General features: G+C 39.9%; 1 protein-coding gene across 2 annotated transcripts in view; it reads left to right on the top strand.

The window, feature by feature from the left end:
* Positions 1–23,887, top strand: part of LOC126330384 (4'-phosphopantetheine phosphatase) — a 156,530-nt gene that overhangs the window by 113,793 nt on the left and 18,850 nt on the right. For both annotated transcript variants that reach the window (XM_049996354.1, XM_049996353.1), the window contains exon 14: positions 15,195–15,364. In XM_049996354.1, coding sequence (XP_049852311.1) covers positions 15,195–15,364 — 170 coding nt within the window. The remainder of the gene's footprint in view (positions 1–15,194; positions 15,365–23,887) is intronic.

The following is a 23,887-nucleotide window of genomic DNA, read 5'->3' on the forward strand; positions in this document are numbered from 1 at the left end:
AAATTTAGCATTGGAGGGCAGCGTGGAGGGTAAAAATCGTAGAGGGAGACCGAGAGATGAGTACACTAAGCAGATTCAGAAGGATGTAGGTTGCAGTAGGTACTGGGAGATGAAGCAGCTTGCACAGGATAGAGTAGCATGGAGAGCTGCATCAAACCAGTCTCAGGACTGAAGACAACAACAACAACAACATGATCATCAAACAACGGAAAGTCCAGGTTGCGATACTAACATTATTATGAAAAAAGTTAAATTGCTACTCACCATAAAAATGACACATTGAGTTACAGATAGGTATGATAAAAAGACTATTATCCATTTGAGTTTTTGATCAAAGGCCTCTTCAGAAAGGAAAACACACCACATTCACACAAGCAAGCACACATCACACAGGACTCACATTCGGGAGGATAATGGATCAGCCCCACGTCCGGCCATCCTGATTTAGGTTTTCCATGATTTCCCTAAATTGCTTTAGGCAAATGCCAGGATGGTTCCTTTGAAAGGTCACTGCTGACTTCCTTCCGCCTCCTTCCCTAATCCGACGAGACCGATGACCTCACTGTTTGGTCTCTTCCCTCTCCCCTTGTTATGGATGGCAGTGTAAATCTCTTAACTCTGTCTGTCTCTGAAAACCTCATAATTCCAGTAACCAGTAACTTCGTTATCAATGAGAGATTTAAAAGTGCATGAACTTCTCTATTCTGTCAATAACTAGGCTTCTAGTATGTAGTTACACATGTAGCAACTTTATCTGTATCTTTTCTTCTTCCACGAGGCACTGGATGTTATGATAAAGATAGTTAAAATTTTGTAAGAACTCCACTAATTTCTCTTTTCCATGCTACCATGTATTAAAAGTGTTGTTACAATATCCCCAAAACTGTATTGGCGTTAAGGCTGGCTGATGTCGGAGCTCTCTTCCCAAACTCCTCCATCGTAAGCCCACTCACACTGATTTGTATTTATGGATTTTAAATTGTTAGCATCCATCACAAACAATGTGATTAAGATTTTTGTACAGAGTGCGTACTATTTCCAAGGCAGATAGTTAGATCATGGAGCTAATATGCCTACGAACAGCATTCAGGGATCATCCAGCAGATTGAAGACTCTTTCAGTCAAAGCTAAAAGAAAGCCTTTGGGAGTAGAGAATAACAGAATGTAAAATCAGTAGCTTTCATTTTGTTTGTTGCCAGTGTTTCATCTAACATAGCAAGAATCCAGAAATTTTGGGCACCATCTAAGTTTTAGACACTTTGGGTTTGGTACAGGGTTATGTGCTACAGTGGAAGGATGGAGTTAATATATACTTTGCCAGTGTGGTTTGTCTCATGTAGATCAGACAGTCAAACATACGCTGTGAACACCGATGCTGAACTCATCTTTTGCAACTCACCAGGTCTCATATTGGCAAGTACTACATCTCCACTGCACATTCCATGGAGTATGAGAAAATAATAATTGTGTCAACAGGCATGGTCCATATCAGTTCATACAGGCAGAGAGAGAAGAAAGAGAGAGAGAGAGAGAGAGAGCAAATGTGAACTTCCCCAAAAATTTATGCAAATGTTGCTAGAAATAGTGGCTATATTTTCAGGTCCTTTGTCATTAATTATTTAAACTTCTTTTTATATCTGGTTGTGTTACATGCTGAAATTATCTGGAAGCTTTCACACTGTTCAAAGATATTTAATCAGTTCTGACTTGGTTTTTAATTAAGCAATTCTATCCCATCATATTGAGTACTGATTAACTGTAAAAATACCATAATTTTTTAGATTAACATTAAAAATTTATTTATGAATTAAATTTTCACTCTGAAGCAGCATATACACTGATATGAAGCTTCCAGGCAGATTAAAACTGTGTGCTGAACCAAGAAACTACTAGCCTTTCATGAGCAAGTGCTCTACCAACTGAGCTACTGAAGCACAACTCTCAACCCATCATCATGACGTTACTTCCACCGGTATCTCATCACCTACCTTCCAAATCTCATAGAAGTTCTCCTGAAAAACGTACAGAACTAGCACTCCCTTCAGCTATACCTTCCAGTAATGACTTACATTGTAATACCTCACTTTAGTTCATTGTGTTGTTTTATTAGACTTTGTTTTGCTACAGTACACTGGCATGTCTCAATCAGTCCATGTAATAAAGTCTCTTTTAAAGAACACATTTCAAAGGCTTCAGATTATTTCCTTTTTAACTTACACACTGTCTGCTCTTTCATACCATGCTGTAAAACAAAATATGTACTTCACAAGATTTCACCACGCCATTAGAAAAACTGTGCAACGGTAGATCAATAAAAGAAACTAAATATTCCATATTTTAGGCATTTATATTAACTGGAAGTTACATTTTGCAAGTCGTAAATGTTTATACTCTGCAACTTCTACATTACAGATAAAGTCAGGCTTTGAAGATGAAAATGTTGGAAAGTGGGCGTATTTTTACTATTCGTTTATGTTACGTGACATTGCACTCGTAAGATATTACCCGACAAAGCGAAGTGGTTACCTGGCTTGGGTGGCAACAGTGTTCAGTCTACACTTATGAAAGGGGGGGTGGGGGGTGTGAGGTAGCAATGCCATACATTCTGATGCTCTCAGAAGTGGAACACTTTCACATTTCCACATCTGTGTGCACCACTGGGTGAAGTGTCTGTTAATAATGAGAAAAGAAACAGGACATACAGTATATCTCACTTTGGCCTTTCGCACTGCTTCATTTGTAGTATCCATAAGACTACCTTCGCCAGTAATATTGCTGTCTTCCATTGCTGTGTCTGTGCTTTTGCAAAATTTTATCACTGTAATAAAGAATCCCTCCTTAACCTTTTCACTGTTTGTCAAGAATGATAATGCTGACTCTTTGTTCAAATCTATTTGGACTGATTGCACTAATTATTCTGTTTCTTTGCCGCCAGAGTGCATCTCCTCCAGTAGTCATCACAAATTTTTCTAATGTGATACCTGGCCTTATAAGTCTTCTAATTTCACAGCAGCAAAGGGAAACTGACCACATGGTCTAGTGGTTAGTGTATGTGGCTAGTAACGCCCAAGTCCTGAGTTCGATTCCTGGAAACCACATTAAATTTTTCTCTGGTGGATGGGTCTGGAGGAGGAAGACCACCTTAGCCTTGTAAGGCCATGTGAAAAGTTGTTTGAATATAAAAGTAATGAAATTTATGCACAAGTCATTGGAGTAGCATTATGCTGAGAGGCTCGCACCATTTATTTGTTAGCAACAGAAGCATCAGCTGTTAATTTTTTGGGTTGGACAGAGAGGTGCTTGACATATTGTGACTATTGAGCTTATTCTTTGCTAGGTTCCAGACCAGTTGTATAGGAGTGAGGACTAGATGACATGGTGACCCTAGGAAGGGAACCATTTTCTAGCAATCTTTTTTTTTTTTTTTTTTTTTTTTTTTTTTTTTTTTTTTTTTTTTTTTTTTTATGCTGAGCACTGTTTGCTTGTGGCTGTACTGCTTGGCAAATGCTGCTACCTTTGCTGAGAATTGTTGTTCTTTCTGCTATGAGATACTTATCATCCAAGTTTTAAAAAACTGTTAGGTGAAAAATTTAATTTTGGCACTTCTTACAAAATGGCTCTGAGTATTATGGGACTCAACTGCTGTGGTCATTAGTCCCCTAGAACTTAGAACTACTTAAACCTAACTAACCTAAGGACATCACACACATCCATGCCCGAGGCAGGATTCGAACCTGCGACCGTAGCAGTCGCACGGTTCCGGACTGCGCGCCTAGAACTGCGAGACCACTGCGGCCGGCGCACTTCTTACAGTCTGGTACCTTTGCTCAAGAAAGGACTGAATTTATTTTTGTTATTCGTAATGGTTACGGCACGGCTTCAAGTGAGTGAAATTGTAAAGTGTTTGTGGAGGTAAAAATGTGTTGGGTAAACTCCACGTATGGTTGATTTTTAGTTCTTACATTTGCAATATACAAAATGTAAATAAGAGATCAAAATTTTATCTAAAACTGGGAGTAGAATGATATCTCATTTCGCTGTCCAGTTACTGATATTCATATCTGATGAACGATCGTGTGACCCGCCCATTCCTGTCCCTGCATAACAAATCCTGGTCCTAACAACTGTCATATTTCATAAATGGTTCAAGATGTCGAAATGTGGTTGTTTTCCTCAAATGACAGCATGTATGTTGTTGTTGTTGTCTTCAGTCCTGAGACTGGTTTGAAGCAGCTCTCCATGCTACTCTATCCTGTGCAAGGTTCTTCATCTCCCAGTACCTACTACAGCCTACATCCTTCTGAATCTGCTTAGTGTATTCATCTCTTGGCCTCCCTCTAAGATTTTTACCCTCCACCCTGCCCTCCAATACTAAATTGGTGATCCCTCGATGTCTCAGAACATGTCCTACCAACCGATCCCTTCTTCTAGTCAAGTTGTTCCACAAGCTCCTCTTCTCCTCAATTCTATTCAATACCTCCTCATTAGTTATGTGATCTACCCATCTAATCTTCAGCATTCTTCTGTAGGACCACATTTCAAAAGCCTCTGTTCTCTTCTTGTCTAAACTATTTATCGTCCATGTTTCACTTTCATACATGGTTACACTCCATACAAATACTTTCAGGAACGACTTCCTGACATTTAAATCTATACTCAATGTTAACAAATTTTTCTTCTTCAGAAACACTTTCCTTGACATTGGCAGTCTACATTTTATATCCTCTCTACTTCGACCATCATCAGTTATTTTGTTCCCCAAATAGCAAAGCTCCTTTGCTACTTTAAGTGTCTCATTTCCTAATCTAATTCCCTCAGCATCATCCGACTGAATTCGACTACGGCATGTAAAGAGCCATATATGTTTTAATATAAATACTCCAAACTTTTCTATTGGCTGAGATAGGTACAAGAAGGCAAGTTAACTCATTCGTGGCACTTTAATTCAGATGCCTTATTTTATTGGAAAAAAAATCAAATGTGTACCGCATTGTCTTTTGACAGTTATGGTCTCTGGTGTGCGCCTGACAACTCATTCATTCCAGGCACTTTAAAATAAAATCCCATAGATGGAACAGGTAGCGTTTTCTAAAATGTATATTGAGTTTCTTGGCTAGTCTGGAAGTCTAGTTCTGTGCAACAAAAGCTGCATAGTTTTTTTTTTCTTCAAAAATAGTATTTCCATGTATTGCTCATAATGGTTCTTCTCGGGTATGCAGCCGGATCATGACGTCTTCATGACACAATATTTCCGCGGTCCAACTGGCCGCCATCTTCAGGTAGTCATATTGCTCATAATATTATCACATCATAACTGGTATCCAGTCCAATTCTGAAAGCAGGGCTGTGAGGGAAGTTTAACCACTTAGCACTGAAAGTGCAATTCTTGCGATCACCAGCGGACAACCAGAAAAGAACAGAATTGAACTCCTGGATAGAGAGTGCAACTGTTTATACAAACACTGACTATTCTGCAACATACAAGCATTACCAAAATCAGAAGTTTTAAGAATCTTCCAGAATTGATAAATATGAAATGACAATTAATTGGGGAAGATCGGCTTTGAACTGGCAGTCCACTGCACATCAGCCAGCAACAATAACCACTACATAGCACAACTTGCAGCATTGCTCCCACTCCTGGAGAAAAAGTGATCTGCTGTTTCAGAAATTTTCAATGGAACTGACTAAAGCTAGATCCTGTTAGTGGTTCTCCATATGGCACTGCTTCTGAGTCCTTGCTTTCTGGTCATGTTGTCTTGTCCCCTTCTCTGTGACGAGGATCAGAGATAGCTCCTTTCATCAAAGATTCGTGGCTGTTGGCAGATCTTTAGTTTCCTTGAACAAAGCGTTCGTATCATCAGTCTGCATCAGGACTGTAGTGGTGCTTCATATGGAAGGTATGGATCATGTCTCTGCACCTTTGTCTTCTCAATGAAGGATCATAATCCTCAAGCTCATATGTGGTGTCTGACAAGTGATGAAGGATACAATATGGCCCAAAGCAGTAATTTAGTAACTTGTCTGATAGTACTACTTGCTGCACAGGCATAAAAATCCATTCCAAATCTCCTGGACTATACCTTGTGCCTCACATTATATTCTTAGTCTCATTCCTGGGCATCCATGGTCTGTATGTGAGCCAACTCTTGCTTCTTCAGTCCTCTAGATGAGGTGTTTCATATAGTCATATTGTTTCATATAGTCATCCTGAGTGTATTGTCCTATTGAAATGGGAACAATGTATCCATTTCTGTTTTGACTTTGTGACTGTGGTGCATTAAGAGCAGTGTGACCCTGTAGTGTCTTGCTTTGCTATACAAGGGGATACAACCGCCCGCCCCCCCCCCCCCCCCCCCGCCAAATTAAAAAAAAAGTTTTTTTAATGCTATAAATTTTCAAATTGTTTACAAAACAACCTTACCCCTTCAAAATACTCTCCATTACAACAAATAAATTTGTCCCGCTGGTGCTTCCACTGTTAGCTCCTTCCTCTTTTTTTCTGTACTTTTTCAATGTTGCCAAACCAGTGTCCTTTCATACCCCTTTTCATGTGTGGAAATAAGAAAAAGTGAGATGGAACCAGGTCAGGCAAGTAACATGCATGAAGCAGTGGAACCATGCGATTTTTCACCAAAAAGTGGCTAACAGAGATGGGTGTTTATGCAGGTGCATTGTTGTGGTGGAAGAATCAGTCTCCTGTCTGCCAGATATTGGGTCTTTTGTGACAAACACTGTTGCCTTATCTTCTTAAAACTTCCAAATAAAAGGTTTTATTTATTGTGAGCACAAACTCTCGAATTTTTTCACTAATTTGTGCAGCTGATGAACATCCAGAATGAGGTTTGTCATCAGTTGACATGTTACCATTTTTAAATAGAGCAAACCACTTGTACCCTTGAGTTTTTCCCTTAGCATCATCTTGCTAAGCTTTTTTCAACATTAAAACAGTTTCAGCACATTTCCACTGAGTAGAAAACAAAATTTCACAGCTGCAGGTTGTTAATTTAAACTTGCCATCATAAAAAACGAAACAACAGCAAAACAGCACTACCAAAAACAATCACTGCAATGAGTAGAACAAGCCAGGTTGACAACACGGGAGGCACTGAATAGGCAGTGAGTTTGCTGTACACACCTAGTGGCAGAAATACCTACTACACATACTCCGCCCACAACAGTTTTATTACAGTTTTTTTTTGGGTTCCCCCTCATATTGTCTGTGAATGTCACAATGGACAGTATCATATCTCAATCTCTTAAACATCAACATACATTGAGAGCATATCTGCCCGTGTCTTATCAAAGCATTCTGTGAGGCCATTCGTCTTAGCGTGCTACGCTCTTGTTATGCTGCTGATGATGTCACAATGTGAAATTACCTCTAACACTAGTCTCTACTCGAAAACTTTTACACAATCAGAGATTACCAAACAGGGCACTCCGTGCTGCTTCAAAAGTCCAGTCTATTGGAATGGCACTGCTGAAGGGGTATTAGATGCCCCAGATGTAGCTACAGCGTGTGCTTCCATCACTGACATACCTTTCAGTGGTTTACATACTGATTAATGGATCAGCAGATACCTGGCCAGTGATACTTGTTTCTAATTCTATCTAAAGTGTTCATGAATCCTTGGTGACCAGATGTTGGAGCATCATAAACACTTCAGTATAGCTGACTGTAGGTGAGCTGGGATGACGAGCAACCATTTCTGCCCCATTGGATCACAGTTCCTCTTACAAAATGTTCTGTTTATTAGCTAGAATTCTCCTTTGTTTGGTTTTTCCTCCTTCAAGGTTTCTGTGGTTTTTAGCAGTGCTGGACCTTCCCTCTGTTCATCAGGAATGTCATTAATGCAACGATGGCTGAGATTTTATCCATGCTGGTTTGTTCTGCCACAGGATGTGCTCATTGTCCTTCTGTTTGCATTCACTTTTTATACCATTTTAATGACATTTTCCTGAAGTCTTGGTGCTTATTTCGCCAGTTGACCTGACAGATCAATCAGGCCAATGAGCTATCATAGAGGATGGTGGTCCATCACATTGGTGAATAGTTCACCAAGTAAATACGGCCTGTACTCCTTGATGGGCCAAACAACTACAGAGCAGTCTTTCTCTGTTGTAGAGTGGTTTCTCTCAGGCTTGAAGAGTTGTCTGGAAACATCTTGTACACCATTCCAGGAAAATCTAGCTATCCTTGCCACATTTCCTGCAAAATACATGCCTTGGTGCATCTTGTGAATCGTGAATAGAACGCATTCCAAGAAAACTTCTCACATCACGACTGTTCTAAGGAATTGGAAAATTTCTGACTGCTCTTATTTTCTATGAATTTGGATGGTCACCATCAACATTCACTAGATGCCCCAAGATTTTAAATTCTTTGATAGTGAAGATGCACTTCTTTGGTTTCAGATGTAGGCCTGCAAGCTGAACACGCTTCAACATGGTTGTCAAGCAGTGTTAATGTCTTTGAGAAACAACAATGTCATCCATATAGCAAAGACAATTTGTCCATTTAAGGTGTCAAAGCTGATTGTGCATTGTACACTCAAAGGTGCTACATATTCCAAATGGCATAACTTGAACCTTATAGAGACCATTTGGTGTTATGAAGGCAGTCCTTCCCTAGCCTCAACATCCTCAATTTACCAGTAACCTGTCCACATGTCCATAGTTATGAAATACTTGTTCTTTCAAGTAGTCTGAGGTGTCATCAATACACAACAATGAGTAGATGTCTTTCTCAGCTGACTCTGCTGCTGTTGGTGCAAATGACTGGTGGTGGAGATTTGCATTAAAGATTGGTGCAATTCTTCTTCAACATCCTCTTTTACCTCCTGACACATTGGGTCAACATCCCTAGTTAACTTGGTCCGACAGTTCTGGTTACCATAAAATGCTGTATATCTTCCTTCACAATCTGGCATATTAGAGAGGCAAGGTATGGCTATCTTCCACAACTGCCATAACGACCACATTCGGGAGTCAGTTATATCTCCTTTGATTGCCTGTTTTCTGTTTCATTTATATGCACCGCTTGAGGAATCCGTCAGTTGTTTACCAGAAGAACTTGGAAAACATCTTCTGTGACTCCTTTTATCAAGTGTGAGATTCTGTCATCATCTGTCATTTTTGGACTTACAGACTGGCTTACTGGCTGGCTAAAGCATTCTGTATGTGGGACTGTGTAGCTTCTGTATGACGTTGAGCCCTATTCTTCAATTGTTCTTCCAACTGATTATCACCAAACATTTTCTTCAGTTTGGCACAGAATTTATCCCAGCTATTGAGCTTCTCTTCATTGTTCTTGAGCCACTGAAGGATTGTGCTGTCCAAGTAAAAGAACGCATTTGCTAAATGTGTGATTTCATTTCACCTGTTGTATTTGGCAACTCATTCAAATCCTTTGTCATTTTGCAGTATCCTGATCAGTGTGTCTGGAAGCAAAACACTAATGGATGTCTGATGTACAGTTGACTTACTGCTGTTTTGGAATCCATTGGTCTTGTGAATACAGCTGTGAGAATGATGTACTGTTTGTATTCCAGTTCCTGTCCATGTAGGCAATGGCTTTTACATTGTCTTATTGTAACCACAATGCTTTAGATGTTTTGAGTCAATGAAATATAACACTCAGCACGAGAGCATGTTTATTACAGTCACCAATGTACAACCAGAACAGAACTAAACTGCTGGGCAGAGTGCAACTATTTATACAAACATCAAATATTCCAAAATATAAAAATGTAAGAAATTTTGAGAGCCTTCCAGAAATACCAAATGACAAATAATTGCGGATGGTTGGATTTGAACTGGCGAGCTGCAACACACCACCAGTGACACTAACTGCTGTGTCATACTGCATGTAGCACAGCTCGTGGCAGTATTGCAGAAATTGTTGTTTAATTTATTCTGCTTTGGAGCAGATACCTGAATCCTCCACCACTCGGCTTCTTGCCCCCTGGTAATTATTTGCACACAGTTGACTGACCTGGCTTTCACTTTCCAGCATTTGCTTGCATATGCTGTGTCTTCTTTGTTGGCACAGTCACACCTCTCTCGTTCCATTTGTCAGTAAAATTAACAAAGTTAACAGCAAGTTTTCACGCTTCTTATGAAGGTATTTTCTGTGACTTCTTGCACTCACACTATGAGTTAACAACACACACTACTTTGAATTGGAACGTAACTGCACCTAATTATGTGACAAAATTAGTTCCCACTGTTGCTGTTGTGGTCTTCAGTCGGAAGACTGATTTTATGCAGCTCTCCATGCTGTTCTATTCTGTGCAATGCTCTTCATCTCAGAGTCTCTGCTGTAATCTATGTCCTTCTGAATCTGATTATGATATTCATCTCTTGGTCTCCCTCTACAATTTTTATCCTCCTTTGCTTCCCTCCAGTACTAAACTGGCGATCCCCTGATCTCAGAATGTGTCCTACCAATAGATCCCTTCTTAAAGTTATGTTGTCCCACAAATTTCTTTTGTCTCCAATTCTGTTCAGTACCTCCTCATTAGTTATGTGATGTACCCATCTAATCTTCAGCATTCTTCTGTAGCACCACATTTCAAAAGCTTCTATTCTCTTCTTGTCCAAACTGCTTATCATCAATGTTTCTCTTCCATACATGGCTACACTCTGTACAAATACTTTCAGAAAAGCCTTCATGACACTTAAATTTATACTAAGTGTTAACAAATTTCTCTCCTTCAGAAACTTTTTTCTTGCCATTGCCAGTCGACAATTTATATCTTCCCTGCTTCAACCATCATTGGTTATTTTTCTGCCCAAATAGCAAAACTCATCTACTACTTTAATTATTCCATTTCCTAGGCTAATTCCCTCAGTGTCAATTGATTTGATTCAACTACTTTCCATTGTCCTTATTTTGCTTTTTTGATGTTCATCTTATATCCTTCTTTCAAGATACTGCCCATTCCATTCAGCTACTCCTCCAAGTCCTTTGCTGCCTCTGACAGAATTACTATTTTATCAGAAAACCTCAGTGTTTTTATTTCTCCTTTCTGGTCTTTAATTTCTACTCCTTTCTTCACACACACACCCCTCCCCCCACCCCAGGCCAAGGAATCTGTTCAACTTGTTAATCAATAACTCACCATAGAAGAAAAAAGTGCCATTACACAAAAGCATGTAATAATGAATGATAATGTATGGTGGTGTCTCCAGAACCTCTCTTGTAGCCAACTCTTTAAGCAATTGGATACACTGACAACAGACTCACAGAGCATTTATTTTCTTATTGAGCTTATTGTCATCAATCGACCACAGTCCAAAAACAACAATAACATTCATTAATATAATATAGAAGATGTATCAAAAGTCATGTTTAGACTTTAGTTTAGTTATTTGCATGATCCATCGAACATAACTGTGTCTTTCTATGATGCGGAACAAGTCAGTTTTACAGTTATAGTATACTTTCTCTACCAAAATATGGAAACATGTTGACCATTTATATGACTGTCTTAAGCGTTCTCCCCCCCCCCCCCCCCCCCCCCCCTCTCTCTCTCTCTCTCTCTCTCTCTCTCTCTCTCTCTCTCTCTCTCTCTCCCCCTCCCTCCCTCCCTCCCTCCCTCCCTCCCTCCCTCTCTCTCTCTCTCTCTCTCTCTCTCTCTCTCTCTCTCTCTCTCTCTCTCTCTCTCTCTCACACACACACACACACACACACACACACACACACACACACACACACACAATAAAATTACACATTCAGCATTCAGAAATTCTGCTCCAAGCAGAACTTAAACTATCTGTCAGTATCATTAGTATGGCACAGAAGAGAGTGAAGTATTCAGCCATAAAAATTATTGACTAGTTCATCAGGTGTAAAGAATTTAATATGTAATGAAATTAACTTCATATACAAAGAGTGTGAGGTCATCCACATGAGTGCTAAAAGGAATCCGTTAAACTTAAGTTGCACAATAAATCAGCCATGTCTAAATGCCATAAATTCAACTAAATACCTAGGAATTACAATTATGAACAACATAAATTGGAAGGAACACACAAAAAATGTTGTGGGGAAGGCTAATCAAAGACTGTGTTTTATTGGCAGTACAGTTAGAAAATGTAACAGATCTACTAAGGAAACTGCCTACACTACACTTGTCCATCCTCTTTTAGAATACTGCTGCTCGGGGTGGTGGGATCCTTACCAAATAGGACTGACAGAGTACATCAAAAAAGTTAAAGAAAGGCATCATGTTTTGTATTATTGTGAAATGGGATAGAGTGTCACTGAAATGATACAGGATTTGGGCTGGACATCATTAAAAGAAAGGCGTTTTTCATTGCAACGAAATCATCACATGAAATTCCAATCACCAACTTTCTCCTCTGAAAGTGAAAATATTTTGTTGACACCGATGTACATAGGGAGAAATGATCTCCATGATACAATAAGGGAAATTAGAGCTCATACGGAAAGATGTAGGTGTTCGTTCTTTCCACGTACTATATGAGATTGGAATGATAAAGAATTGTGAAGATGGTTCAATGAACCCTCTGCCAGGCACTTAAATGTGATTTGCAGAGTGTCCATGTAGACGTAGAACTGAAGCTATATCTGCTTGGAGCATATATATATACTTCCACATGGGAAAAATATATTAAAAACAAAGATTCCAAGACTTACCAAGCGGGGAAGCGCCGGCAGACAGGCACAATGAACAAAACACACAAACACACACACAGAATTACTAGCTTTCGCAACCGATGGTTGCTTCTTCAGGAAGGAGAGGGAAAGACAAAAGGATGTGGGTTTTAAGGGAGAGGGTAAGGAGTCATTCCAATCTCGGGAGCGGAAAGACTTCCCTTAGGGGGAAAAAAAGGACAGGTGTACACTCGCGCGCACACACACACACACACACACACACACACACACACACACACACACACACACAAACACAAGCAGACATATTTAAAGGCAAAGAGTAAGGGCAGAGATGTCAGTCGAGGCGGAAGTACAGAGGCAAAGAAGTTGTTAAAAGACAGGTGAAGTATGAGCGGCGGCAACTTGAAATTAGCGGAGGTTGAGGCCTGGCGGATATCGAGAAGAGAGGATATACTGAAGGGCGAGTTCCCATCTCCAGAGTTCGGATAGGTTGGTGTTGGTGGGAAGTATCCAGATAACTCGGACGGTGTAACACTGTGCCAAGATGTGCTGGCCATGCACCAAGGCATGTTTAGCCACAGGGTGATCCTCATTACCAACAAACACTGTCTGCCTGTGTCCATCCATGCGAATGGACAGTTTGTTGCCGGTCATTCCCACATAGAAAGCGTCACAGTGCAGGCAGGTCAGTTGGTAAATCACGTGGGTGCTTTCACACGTGGCTCTCCCTTTGATCGTGTACACCTTCCGGGTTACAGGACTGGAGTAGGTGGTGGTGGGAGGGTGCACAGGACAGGTTTTACACCGGGGGCGGTTGCAAGGGTAGGAGTCAGAGGGTAGGGAAGGTGGTTTGGGGATTTCATAGGGATGAACCAAGAGGTTACGAAGGTTAGGTGGACGGCGGAAAGACACTCTTGGTGGAGTGGGGAGGATTTCATGAAGGATGGATCTCATTTCGGGGCAGGATTTTAGGAAGTCGTATCCCTGCTGGAGAGCCACATTCAAGGTCTGATCCAGTCCCGGGAAGTATTCTGTCACAAGTGGGGCACTTTTGGGGTTCTTCTGTGTGAGGTTCTGGGTTTGAGGGGATGAGGAAGTGGCTCTGGTTATCTGCTTCTGTACCAGGTCGGGAGGGTAGTTGCGGGATGCGAAAGCTGTTTTCAGGTTGTTGGTGTAATGGTCGAGGGATTCAGGACTGGAGCAGATTCGTTTGCCACGAAGGCCTAGGTTGTAGGGAAGGGACCGTGGCAGCTGTCATAATGGAGGTACTGTTGCTTGTTGGTGGGTTTGATGTGGACGGAAGTGTGAAGCTGGCCATTGGACAGATGGAGGTCAACGTCTAGGAAAGTGGCATGGGATTTGGAGTAGGACCAGGTGAATCTGATGGAACCAAAGGAGTTGAGGTTGGAGAGGAAATTCTGGAGTTGTTCTTCACTGTGAGTCCAGATCATGAAGATGTCATCAATAAATCTGTACCAAACTTTGGGTTGGCAGGCTTGCGTAACCAGGAAGGCTTCCTCTAAGCGACCCATAAATAGGTTGGCGTACGAGGGGGCCATCCTGGTACCCATGGCTGTTCCCTTTAATTGTTGGTATGTCTGGCCTTCAAAAGTGAAGAAGTTGTGGGTCAGGATGAAGCTGGCTAAGGTGACGAGGAAAGAGGTTTTAGGTAGGGTGGCAGGTGATCGGCGTGAAAGGAAGTGCTCCATTGCAACGAGGCCCTGGACGTGCGGGATATTCGTGTATAGGGAAGTGGCATCAATGGTTACAAGGATGGTTTCCGGGGGTAACAGACTGGGTACGGATTCCAGGTGTTCGAGAAAGTGATTTGTGTCTTTGATGAAGGATGGGAGACTGCATGTAATGGGTTGAATGTGTTGATCCACGTAGGCAGAGATATGTTCTGTGGAGGCTTGGTAACCAGCTACAATGGGGCAGCCAGGATGTTTGGGTTTGTGAATTTTAGGAAGTAGGTAGAAAGTAGGAGTGCGAGGTGTCGGTGGGGTCAGGAGTTTGATGGAGTCAGGTGAAAGGTTTTGTAGGGGGCCTAAGGTTCTGAGGATTCCTTGAAGCTCCGCCTGGACATCAGGAATGGGATTACCTTGGCAAACTTTGTATGTAGAGTTGTCTGAAAGCTGACACAGTCCCTCAGCCACATACTCCCGACGATCAAGTAGCACGGTCGTGGAACCCTTGTCAGCCGGAAGAATGATGATGGATTGGTCAGCTTTCAGATCACGGATAGCCTGGGCTTCGGCTGTGGTGATGTTGGGAGTAGGATTAAGGTTTTTCAAGAAAGATTGAGAGGCAAGGCTGGAAGTGAGAAATTCCTGGAAGGTTTTCTGTGTGTGTGTGTGTGTGTGTGTGTGTGTGTGTGTGTGTGTGTGTGTGTTCTCATCTTTAAACTGAGTAGATTGGCAGGTAGATAACAGCTTAATTTTTCCACAACAGAAACTTTTAGGTGATTAATTACTGAATGCTTTCCACATATAACCCATTCATCACATTGTTCCAGGCAACTCATGAGTTATTGCGTTTCCTTTTTCAGGTAATTTTGTGTGCTAATTCTATGCCTGCACTGAATGATGTTACGTATGCAGAACTCCAGGTTGTTCTTAAACAAGCAGCTGCAGTGTGCGAGGTTATTCACTGTGGCATTATAGAGAATTGCTTGACAGTCATGGAGACAGCTCAGGCGGGCCCTTGCCTGGATTTAACGTAAGGAACATCATGCTAAAATTCTTTCTTGTCATTCATATGTTTCCATAAATTTCCTGATAATTTGCATTTTGAAAATTTTATATATCTTTTGACTGGTGAACCAATTACAGTAGCCAACTTTGTTAAATTTTAGGTATAAATCGCATAGTTGAGATAGGCCAGGTTTGATGAACACTATAGTGGCAGTAGCAGTAAATGGTGTACCAGCCAGTTCAGTGGTGACATATTTAGCTACTTGTACACTATGCTACAACTTTCTTCAAAAATTGTTTAATTGTGTATGTGATCATTCTTTTTTTTAAAAGACCCGGAAACTAAATATGTTTCTTCTGCAGAATGGTTTGATGGATTATATTTCCTTTCATTTCAAACATTTATATGAGAATGCAGATTCCATAAAATATACAGTACTCAAGATTCAAGGAAGAAGTCATACGAGCTGATGTGAGCAGGAATAATTTAGAGAGATGAAAGTTTCTGCACTCCATTTGAACATAAACTGATACAGGTGAAGAAAAGGGTTTTGCACCACAGATGTCAATAAAGTAATAGAGACAGGAATGTGTTACTAACTCTATAGAGATAAAACAAGTATATGTCAAGAAGCGAAAGAATAGTGGGGTGTAACCGAGATTAAAGGTGTATTTAAAACTCTGAATTTGTATTTGAGAGAAGTGAGAGCTAAATTACATTGCAAGCATTCTGAGATTTTACATTGTTTCCCAAACCTCTTGTGGTGAAATCTGGAATCATTCCCTCAACATGCCCACAACTGATTTTCTTCCTTCCCTGTGCTACTGAGCTGGAACTGCATTATGAATTATTGAGATAGTGACAATATTTTAAGCTCTAACTGTCTTATTAGAATAAATAATGGTGAGCAGAGAAACAGTCATTGAATTCAAATGTATGCTACAGGGCAAGAAATGTATTTTTAAATGGTATGGGTGTGATACAGTTTGTGGTGTAGTGATGCTGATATAAGATTTCTGTGACTCAACAAAAGATTTTCATGTGGATGTTGTGATTTCCTCATATGCTAAATTGTGGCCTGTAAGACCAGTGGGAAAAATGTTTGGTCTGGTAGTAAAAGACTGTGATTTATTGGTTAAAAATACGTGACCTTTTTATGCCAATGTGCTTTTCCAACATAATTTCAATGAGGTTGTGCAATTCTTGAAGGGCTACAAAATACTCGCTTGTGGCTGTCTAAGCCACCTTATTGGACACTGGTTTGTCACCCATGAATTTCATTATATTCCGAAAAAGGTAAATTCAGAGGGTGCTAAATCTGTTGATTAGGATGTATCTTCCAAAAATTCATACTACATATCCTCCTCATTTTTCATTGTCAAAGCATCTTTCTTTGTCCTGATGAAAGATAGCCCTTCGCCCCTTTTTCCTATTGCAGTATTAGTTACTTTCTAATATTTTTATCACCAATTTGGTCCAGAAGATGTGTATGGTATTTGCCAGTTCAGGCAGGGCCACCATCTTCCATCTATTACTCTTATTGTTTTGGACCCACTCTTCACCCACAGTAACAAATCAACTCACTAAATCATTTCCTTATTTTTAAAACTTCAAACATTTCTGATAAATGGTGCCACAATAGGCATTTTCTCTGTTTTCATCTTCTGAGACATCCTTCAAATGAATCATCTTCAAAAGAAGTATGACCATTTCTTTGTTCAGCTATTTGTCTCTTAATCACCAAAAGTGAAGTACCAGACATGTTATAAAACTTCACCTATACTATAACTTTCACACCTCACGGAAACCAATCAATCTCAACCGGGTATCTGTTTGAGAAACATAGGTTCCTGGGCAGGGGTATTTAACACCACTGTATATTTTGGCTATGTGTCAGCAAAAATGATACAAAGCAACTATGGAGACAAATGGGGCTCTTGGATAACCACCCAGATTGTAAGAATGGTATGAATTTTTGAAGGTAGGGGAAAATCCTTTAACTTGAAAGTGAGTTATGTACAAAATGGGAGGGACAGCTGTTGTGGTAAAAAATCATTAGTTAGCAACTTCTAGGCATGAACCACACCTCACTTTTAATAGATCTGCCCAGGCAAGGCCCACTCTTAGAGTAACTAATTAGAATTTTACCTTCTTATCCCAACAAAATTGTTTAACATTTTACAAATAGACAATATACTCAAAGGAATGCATTTTCTATCAAGGAATAACTACACAGAGTTTGGTACCTGGTCCTCCCAATAAAGCTTGCCAATTTGAACACTTCCCATAATACAGACTGAGTTGGTAGGTATAAAACATGAAGAGATTTCAATAGAAAGTCTCTTGATTCTGAATGATCTCAAATATGGTAAGTGACTAAGAAATGGTGCCAATCATATCAAGGCAGCAACAGCTCAACAAGTAACTAACTTAATGAAGTATTTAGGGTACCCTGTTCAAGTTGGGCTGCAGTCAACTCTTAACTTCACTGAATGTATTGTGATGGTCCAGAATAGAATGAGTATAGACACAGCCTAATTTCAGAACTAGTGTGTGTCACAAAAATACATGTAGAAAGCTTGCTGGAAAAAATTATCATCTTTTTTCTACGTTTTATTTTGCCATTTATATCTGAATACCTCGAGAGGCTTTTTTGACAGGAAGTAAGACATGTCTTGAATGTCAGAGATCTAACCATACTACATTGGCATTGAAACATGAGGAAGATGTAATGAAGCAGCCCATGGATAAGCACACCATATTCATTGTTCGATCATTCATTAATTGTGCAGTCTGAAATAAAGAATAACTAGTTTACTAAAGAGAAAAATATAGCAATTTGCAGTGACAGTGGGTGTATTGTATGCTGAAGGCAAGAAGATATTCAAGACAGAGGAATTATATTTTGTGTTTTCACTCCTGAAACCCCCAGTTTGATATTCCTTGGTACAAGCAGAAATTATAAATGCTGCAGCTAAGAACTGCAAGTGAAAATGCACTTGTATGACTGTATTGGGAAAGAAAGTTCATGGTAATTTATACAATGATTCAATGAATCAAATAGGTTAAGCAATCACTGGTTGCTGAAAAAGGAATGAAAATAAATAAAGCACATCAGTTAAATATTTACCCCATATGAACAGCTGGGAAGAGCAGTTTCCAAAATTAAATCAAAGGCCAAGAAAGTAGACCCAAAATGGTCTCATCAGAAAATTTAAACAAACTCTGATATAGTTGACAGAGGTGTAGACTTAGATGTATTAGTAACAGAGTTCACTACTCTCTTTGCTCCACCCTCTCATGTAGCACTTCACCACAGTGGTGAATTATAAAGTGTAACAAGAGACCCCTATGAAAGATGGCACCCATCTTTAAAAGAATTTGAATCATTATAGGTCTTGCCCAAAGGAACTAAAGATCATACCTCAGGCAAAACCTGTTTGTCTGTGCCCTGACCTCTGACTTGCTTTTGCTGAGAATCTACAAACTCTACAGCTTGAACAACTTTAGTGATTTAAGGACAAAAGGTGGACACGCTGTGTTTGTTGGTGACTCTTATCAGTTTTATTCAGATACCGTTAGCGCACAATTAGAATGAATAGTTGTATCAATGTGTGTCCCGTTTGCAGTGCAAGCATACTTTTCCATTTATTCACCATCTGCCTAGCATGTTCACAGTCAAGTCTTCGCAGACTACATTAAAAAAATATACACCTGACATTTGCATTTTCTTAGGAACATCAAGGCACACTATGCAATGATATTCCTCCTGCACCTACACCCAGAGTAGAGTTATTGGATTTTTCTTTAATCATAAGATTTATCTTTTCTAAATTCATGTAAAATGTCATACATTAGTCCTGCCTCGGAGCTTTTTATGCTATAGAGACCTGCATATGATCCTTAACCGTACATGACTTTTGTCTAGACTGCAGTAACAGATAAATTTTAACACATTTATGGGATACTTTTGTGAAAAGCCACAATCATGTACATGCAATGAACTTGTCGATACACCCCAAGGGTGGTTATTTCAAATCAAGAAACTTGTAACAAATGTATTTGGCAGCCAACCTTAACAGTGCTTTGTCATCTTAGAAGTAACAGAAGCTAAGACTTCTAATCGGTGCTGGAGCAGGTCACTTCTGTGAGCTCTGTGCTATCCAAAAGCTGTTTGAGTTGAGAAGCTGTTATTCTGATCATAAATTTCTGAAGCTTGAGCTATAGAATTATCTGGTTTATGTGGCTATGCTATGTAATAATTCTGCGTATTCACAGTGACAAGTGACCATAATAAAAATTAGATTTATTAGGAAGTTTACAAACTGTCACTGTCTGAAGATGCACAGCTTTGATTTTTATTGTATAATTGTTAGTTAAAAGTGGTGTTCACACATGGGGTTTTTGTTTTCTTTATGTTGCACGATACGATTTTGATGAGGGGGTTAGTTTCTTTGCGGGTACTCAATCCTATTCATTGTAAGAGGTGTATTGTTACCAGATGAATAATCAATAAAGTATTTGAAACTTCCTGGCAGATTAAAACTGTGTGCCCGACCGAGACTCGAACTCGGGACCTTTGCCTTTCGCGGGCAAGTGCTCTACCAACTGAGCTACCGAAGCACGACTTCATATCAGCGCACACTCCGCTGCAGAGTGAAAATCTCATTCTGGAAACATCCCCCAGGCTGTGGCTAAGCCATGTCTCCGCAATATCCTTTCTTTCAGGAGTGCTAGTTCTGCAAGTTTCGCAGAAGAGCTTCTGTAAAGTTTGGAAGGTAGGAGACGAGGTACTGGCAGAAGTAAAGCTGTGAGTACCGGACGTGAGTCGTGCTTCGGTAGCTCAGTTGGTAGAGCACTTGCCCGCGAAAGGCAAAGGTCCCGAGTTCGAGTCTCGGTCGGGCACACAGTTTTAATCTGCCAGGAAGTTTCATAGCAGCGCACACTCCGCTGCAGAGTGAAAATCTCATTCTGGAAACATCCCCCAGGCTGTGTCTAAGCCATGTCTCCGCAATATCCTTTCTTTCAGGAGTGCTAGTTCTGCAAGTTTCGCAGAAGAGCTTCTGTAAAGTTTGGAAGTTAGGAGACGAGGTACTGGCAGAAGTAAAGCTGTGAGTACCGGACGTGAGTCGTGCTTCGGTAGCTCAGTTGGTAGAGCACTTGCCCGCGAAAGGCAAAGGTCCCGAGTTCGAGTCTCGGTCGGGCACACAGTTTTAATCTGCCAGGAAGTTTCATATCAGCGCACACTCCGCTGCAGAGTGAAAATCTCATTCTGGAATAAAGTATTTATTTAACAAAAAAGATAGATCCAGACTGAAATCAAAGAATAAACAGATTGTTTTCCAATTTTGTAATTAGAATCACATGAAAGACAAGGGTTGATAGAATGAAGAATGGGTGAACATGTGATGTATCCAACTGTAAATAATATGTTTTGCCATATTTCAGGTCTAAATCATTCCATTCGCTAGGGTAAATCCCAACTTTTTAATGCCAGGCACTCTATGCAGTACAAAATAATATTATTTCCTGAATACTATTTGCTAGAGACTGCCACAGCGGCAACAAAAAAAAAAAAAAAAAAAAAAAAAAAAAAACACCAACAACAGTCACTACACCTCAAGACTTCACCTAGCTCAAATATAACAAATCCCCATCAATCATCAGACAAAATATAGCTCACACACACATACGTAGAATGGGCTAACAGTTCCACGAGCTTTCTGTTGAGGAAACTATCAAATCCACCATTCCACAAAATCAAACTCATATACCTATATTCTATCAAATAAAATTCAAGATGTACTACATAAGCTAACTCGTTCCTTCAAATTCAGTCATCATCATCCTCACCACCACCACCACCATTTAATTGATGAATCTCCCTAGTGGTTGGAAAAGCACTTCTGAACTAACTTCAAACAGTGAAAAATAAATGATGGAATGTAACAATATTATGAAAAGGATAGTTGTTACTCACCATGTAGCAGAGATGCTGAGTCACAGATAGGCACAACAAAAGAACTGTCACAAAATCAGCTTTCAGCCAACATGCCATTGTTGAAAATATACACACACACACACACACACACACACTTGCACATTTGTGTGTGCATGCGGGTGCGCATGCTTTCGACAAAGGCTGTGTTGGCTGACAGCTCATGTTTTGACTGTTCTTTTGTTGCGCCTATCTGCGACTCAGCATCTCCTCTGTATGGTGAATAGCAACTATATTTTTCATAGTATTGTCTGAACGAACTTCACTATAAAAAGATAACCGGAACCAGATTTCATGGGATGCACCAAAATTCCAAGCTAGCGTTATAGCTCAGAACATGCTAACTGTATTCACTATGTACAAATAGACTTACCATACTAAATGAGTAACACTTAACCAGCGTCTTCCCTACAAGACAATCTGCTTTGGTTCTTGAAAGAAAAGGGTACTGCTCATCTGTTCATGTTAATTGCAACATGAACCATATTTCAAGACAAACATATACAGATTTTGTAGAGATAAAATAACAAAATCATTGTAGCTGATGACTGTTTCAGCTTCATGTAGCAGCCAGAGCAAGATGACCGTTTGTGCTCTCTGGAATCAGCTGTATCTTCAGCATTCTCTCTGCATCACTGCCAAAAGAAAAGATGGATTTCTACAACATATTTTCACTGATTAATTTGACAGCTATTCAATTACTACTTTACATACAAGGTCTGTTCAAAAAATTCTGGAACTTTGTCCACAAAATTTTTCTACTCTTTGCTTTTACTTATGTGTGCATCGTCTCCTTCAAAATACTCTCCTCCCCAAATGCCATTTACAGTTCTGGAAGCAGTCTTGGTATGTCTCTTGCTGGATCACGTGAATCGCTGTCTGCAAATTTTCTTGTATCTCATCTATGATTGCAAATCTTCGCCCTTTCAATGTTGTTTTCAACTTTGGGGGGATAAAAAATAGTCTGCCAGGACTGGAGACTACAGAGGATAAGGCAGTACAGTGATTTCGTTTTTTGTCCAATAGTCATACACCAGCAGGGATGAATATGCTGGTGTGCTATAACAAAGCAAGAACCATGAGCTGTCTGGCCGCATTTCAGGCCATTTCCTTCTCACATTTTCTCGCAGGAGTCCTTACATGTCCCAATAGTACTGTCGATTAACAGTGTGTCCCTGTGGCATGAATTCATAATGAACTAATCCTTCAAAGTCAAAGAAAATTATCAATATGCCTTTGACATTTGACCAGACCTGACGAACTTCCTTTGGTCTTGAAGAACCTTTCTCGATCCATTGTGGAGATTGAACTTCAGTCTCAACATCATAACTGCAGACCCACATCTCATCACCAGTTACTATTCTCTTAAGGAACATCTCATTCTCATTTAAACAATCCAGAATGTTACATTCTTTTGCAATTTCTCAGTCAGTCAGTCAGTCAGTCTTCGATGGGCATGCACAATTTCATTGACGTTCATGACATGAGCATCATTGGTAGACATCAAAGGGTGTTCTGAACAAGGTAATATTTAATTTTCGTCTGGCAATTTTTAAACCATGTGAACCATTCACAGCATTGAATACGGCTTAAGCACTCATCACCTTAGGCTTTGTGCATTGCTTGGTTTTCTACGTAAAGGTTTCTTGAGTTTCAGTCAAACTTTAATGTAGGCACATTGCTCGTCCAACTCTGCCATCTCAAAATTCTCAAGCTGTGTGCCACAACGTTCTACTGAGTACGGCACTGAACAATAACTAACAGACATGCAACATTGAAACTTCATTAACCAAATTCGCAGATGAAGAACTAATAAATGCATATTTATTGCAACTTCAACTGGATTCTCTCTTTAAGAAAAAACTTACACATAACTGTGATATAATGATGCTTGCAAACTGTTTACTTTCATGTACTGTTTACAAACATTCCCCAGAAAACTTTTTCGAACTCTGGTCTCCTTAGTTTGGAACCTGTAGAAGTCAGGATAAGATGGAACAACATGTACTGTTAGTGCTTTGTCCTACATGGCCAACTTAACAATAACTATACTGTGTGTAGTGTCTCTCATACTTGTGTCATGATCAAAATGATGAGTAGGGCTAAAACTTCAGAATTAGTCCAAACAAAGGAAAAGTTGGCAGTGGTAAACGAGCAATGCCTGCACCACTTTAAAATAATATTTCAAATACCTTAGAATTATCACACATGCGATGCCTCTTGCTCATACAAAATTTAAAGGCAGTCCTTAAAGTAAAGAGGGAAGTATTCTTTCCACTTTTCTTTGGAGTTAAATGGTTAAAAACAACATTTTGAACATATTTCACATTTACTTGAAAAATTTACTCATTTTGTTATAGTTATTGTTACAATTATTTGCCATGAAAGTTTCTAAAACATGGGATCTCTGCAAAGTGGTATTTGAATATACAAATGACAAGTGCACTTTTCTGCTGCTTTGGTACTACAATGACAGGGCCTCTTGTAGGTATCTCCTAAAATAGGTTAATGTTTTCCCACAGCCACAAGATGAACCTCTTCAGGTCCTT

This window comes from Schistocerca gregaria, chromosome 2 (assembly GCF_023897955.1).
Source record: "Schistocerca gregaria isolate iqSchGreg1 chromosome 2, iqSchGreg1.2, whole genome shotgun sequence".
Classification (NCBI taxonomy): Eukaryota; Metazoa; Arthropoda; class Insecta; order Orthoptera; family Acrididae; genus Schistocerca; species Schistocerca gregaria.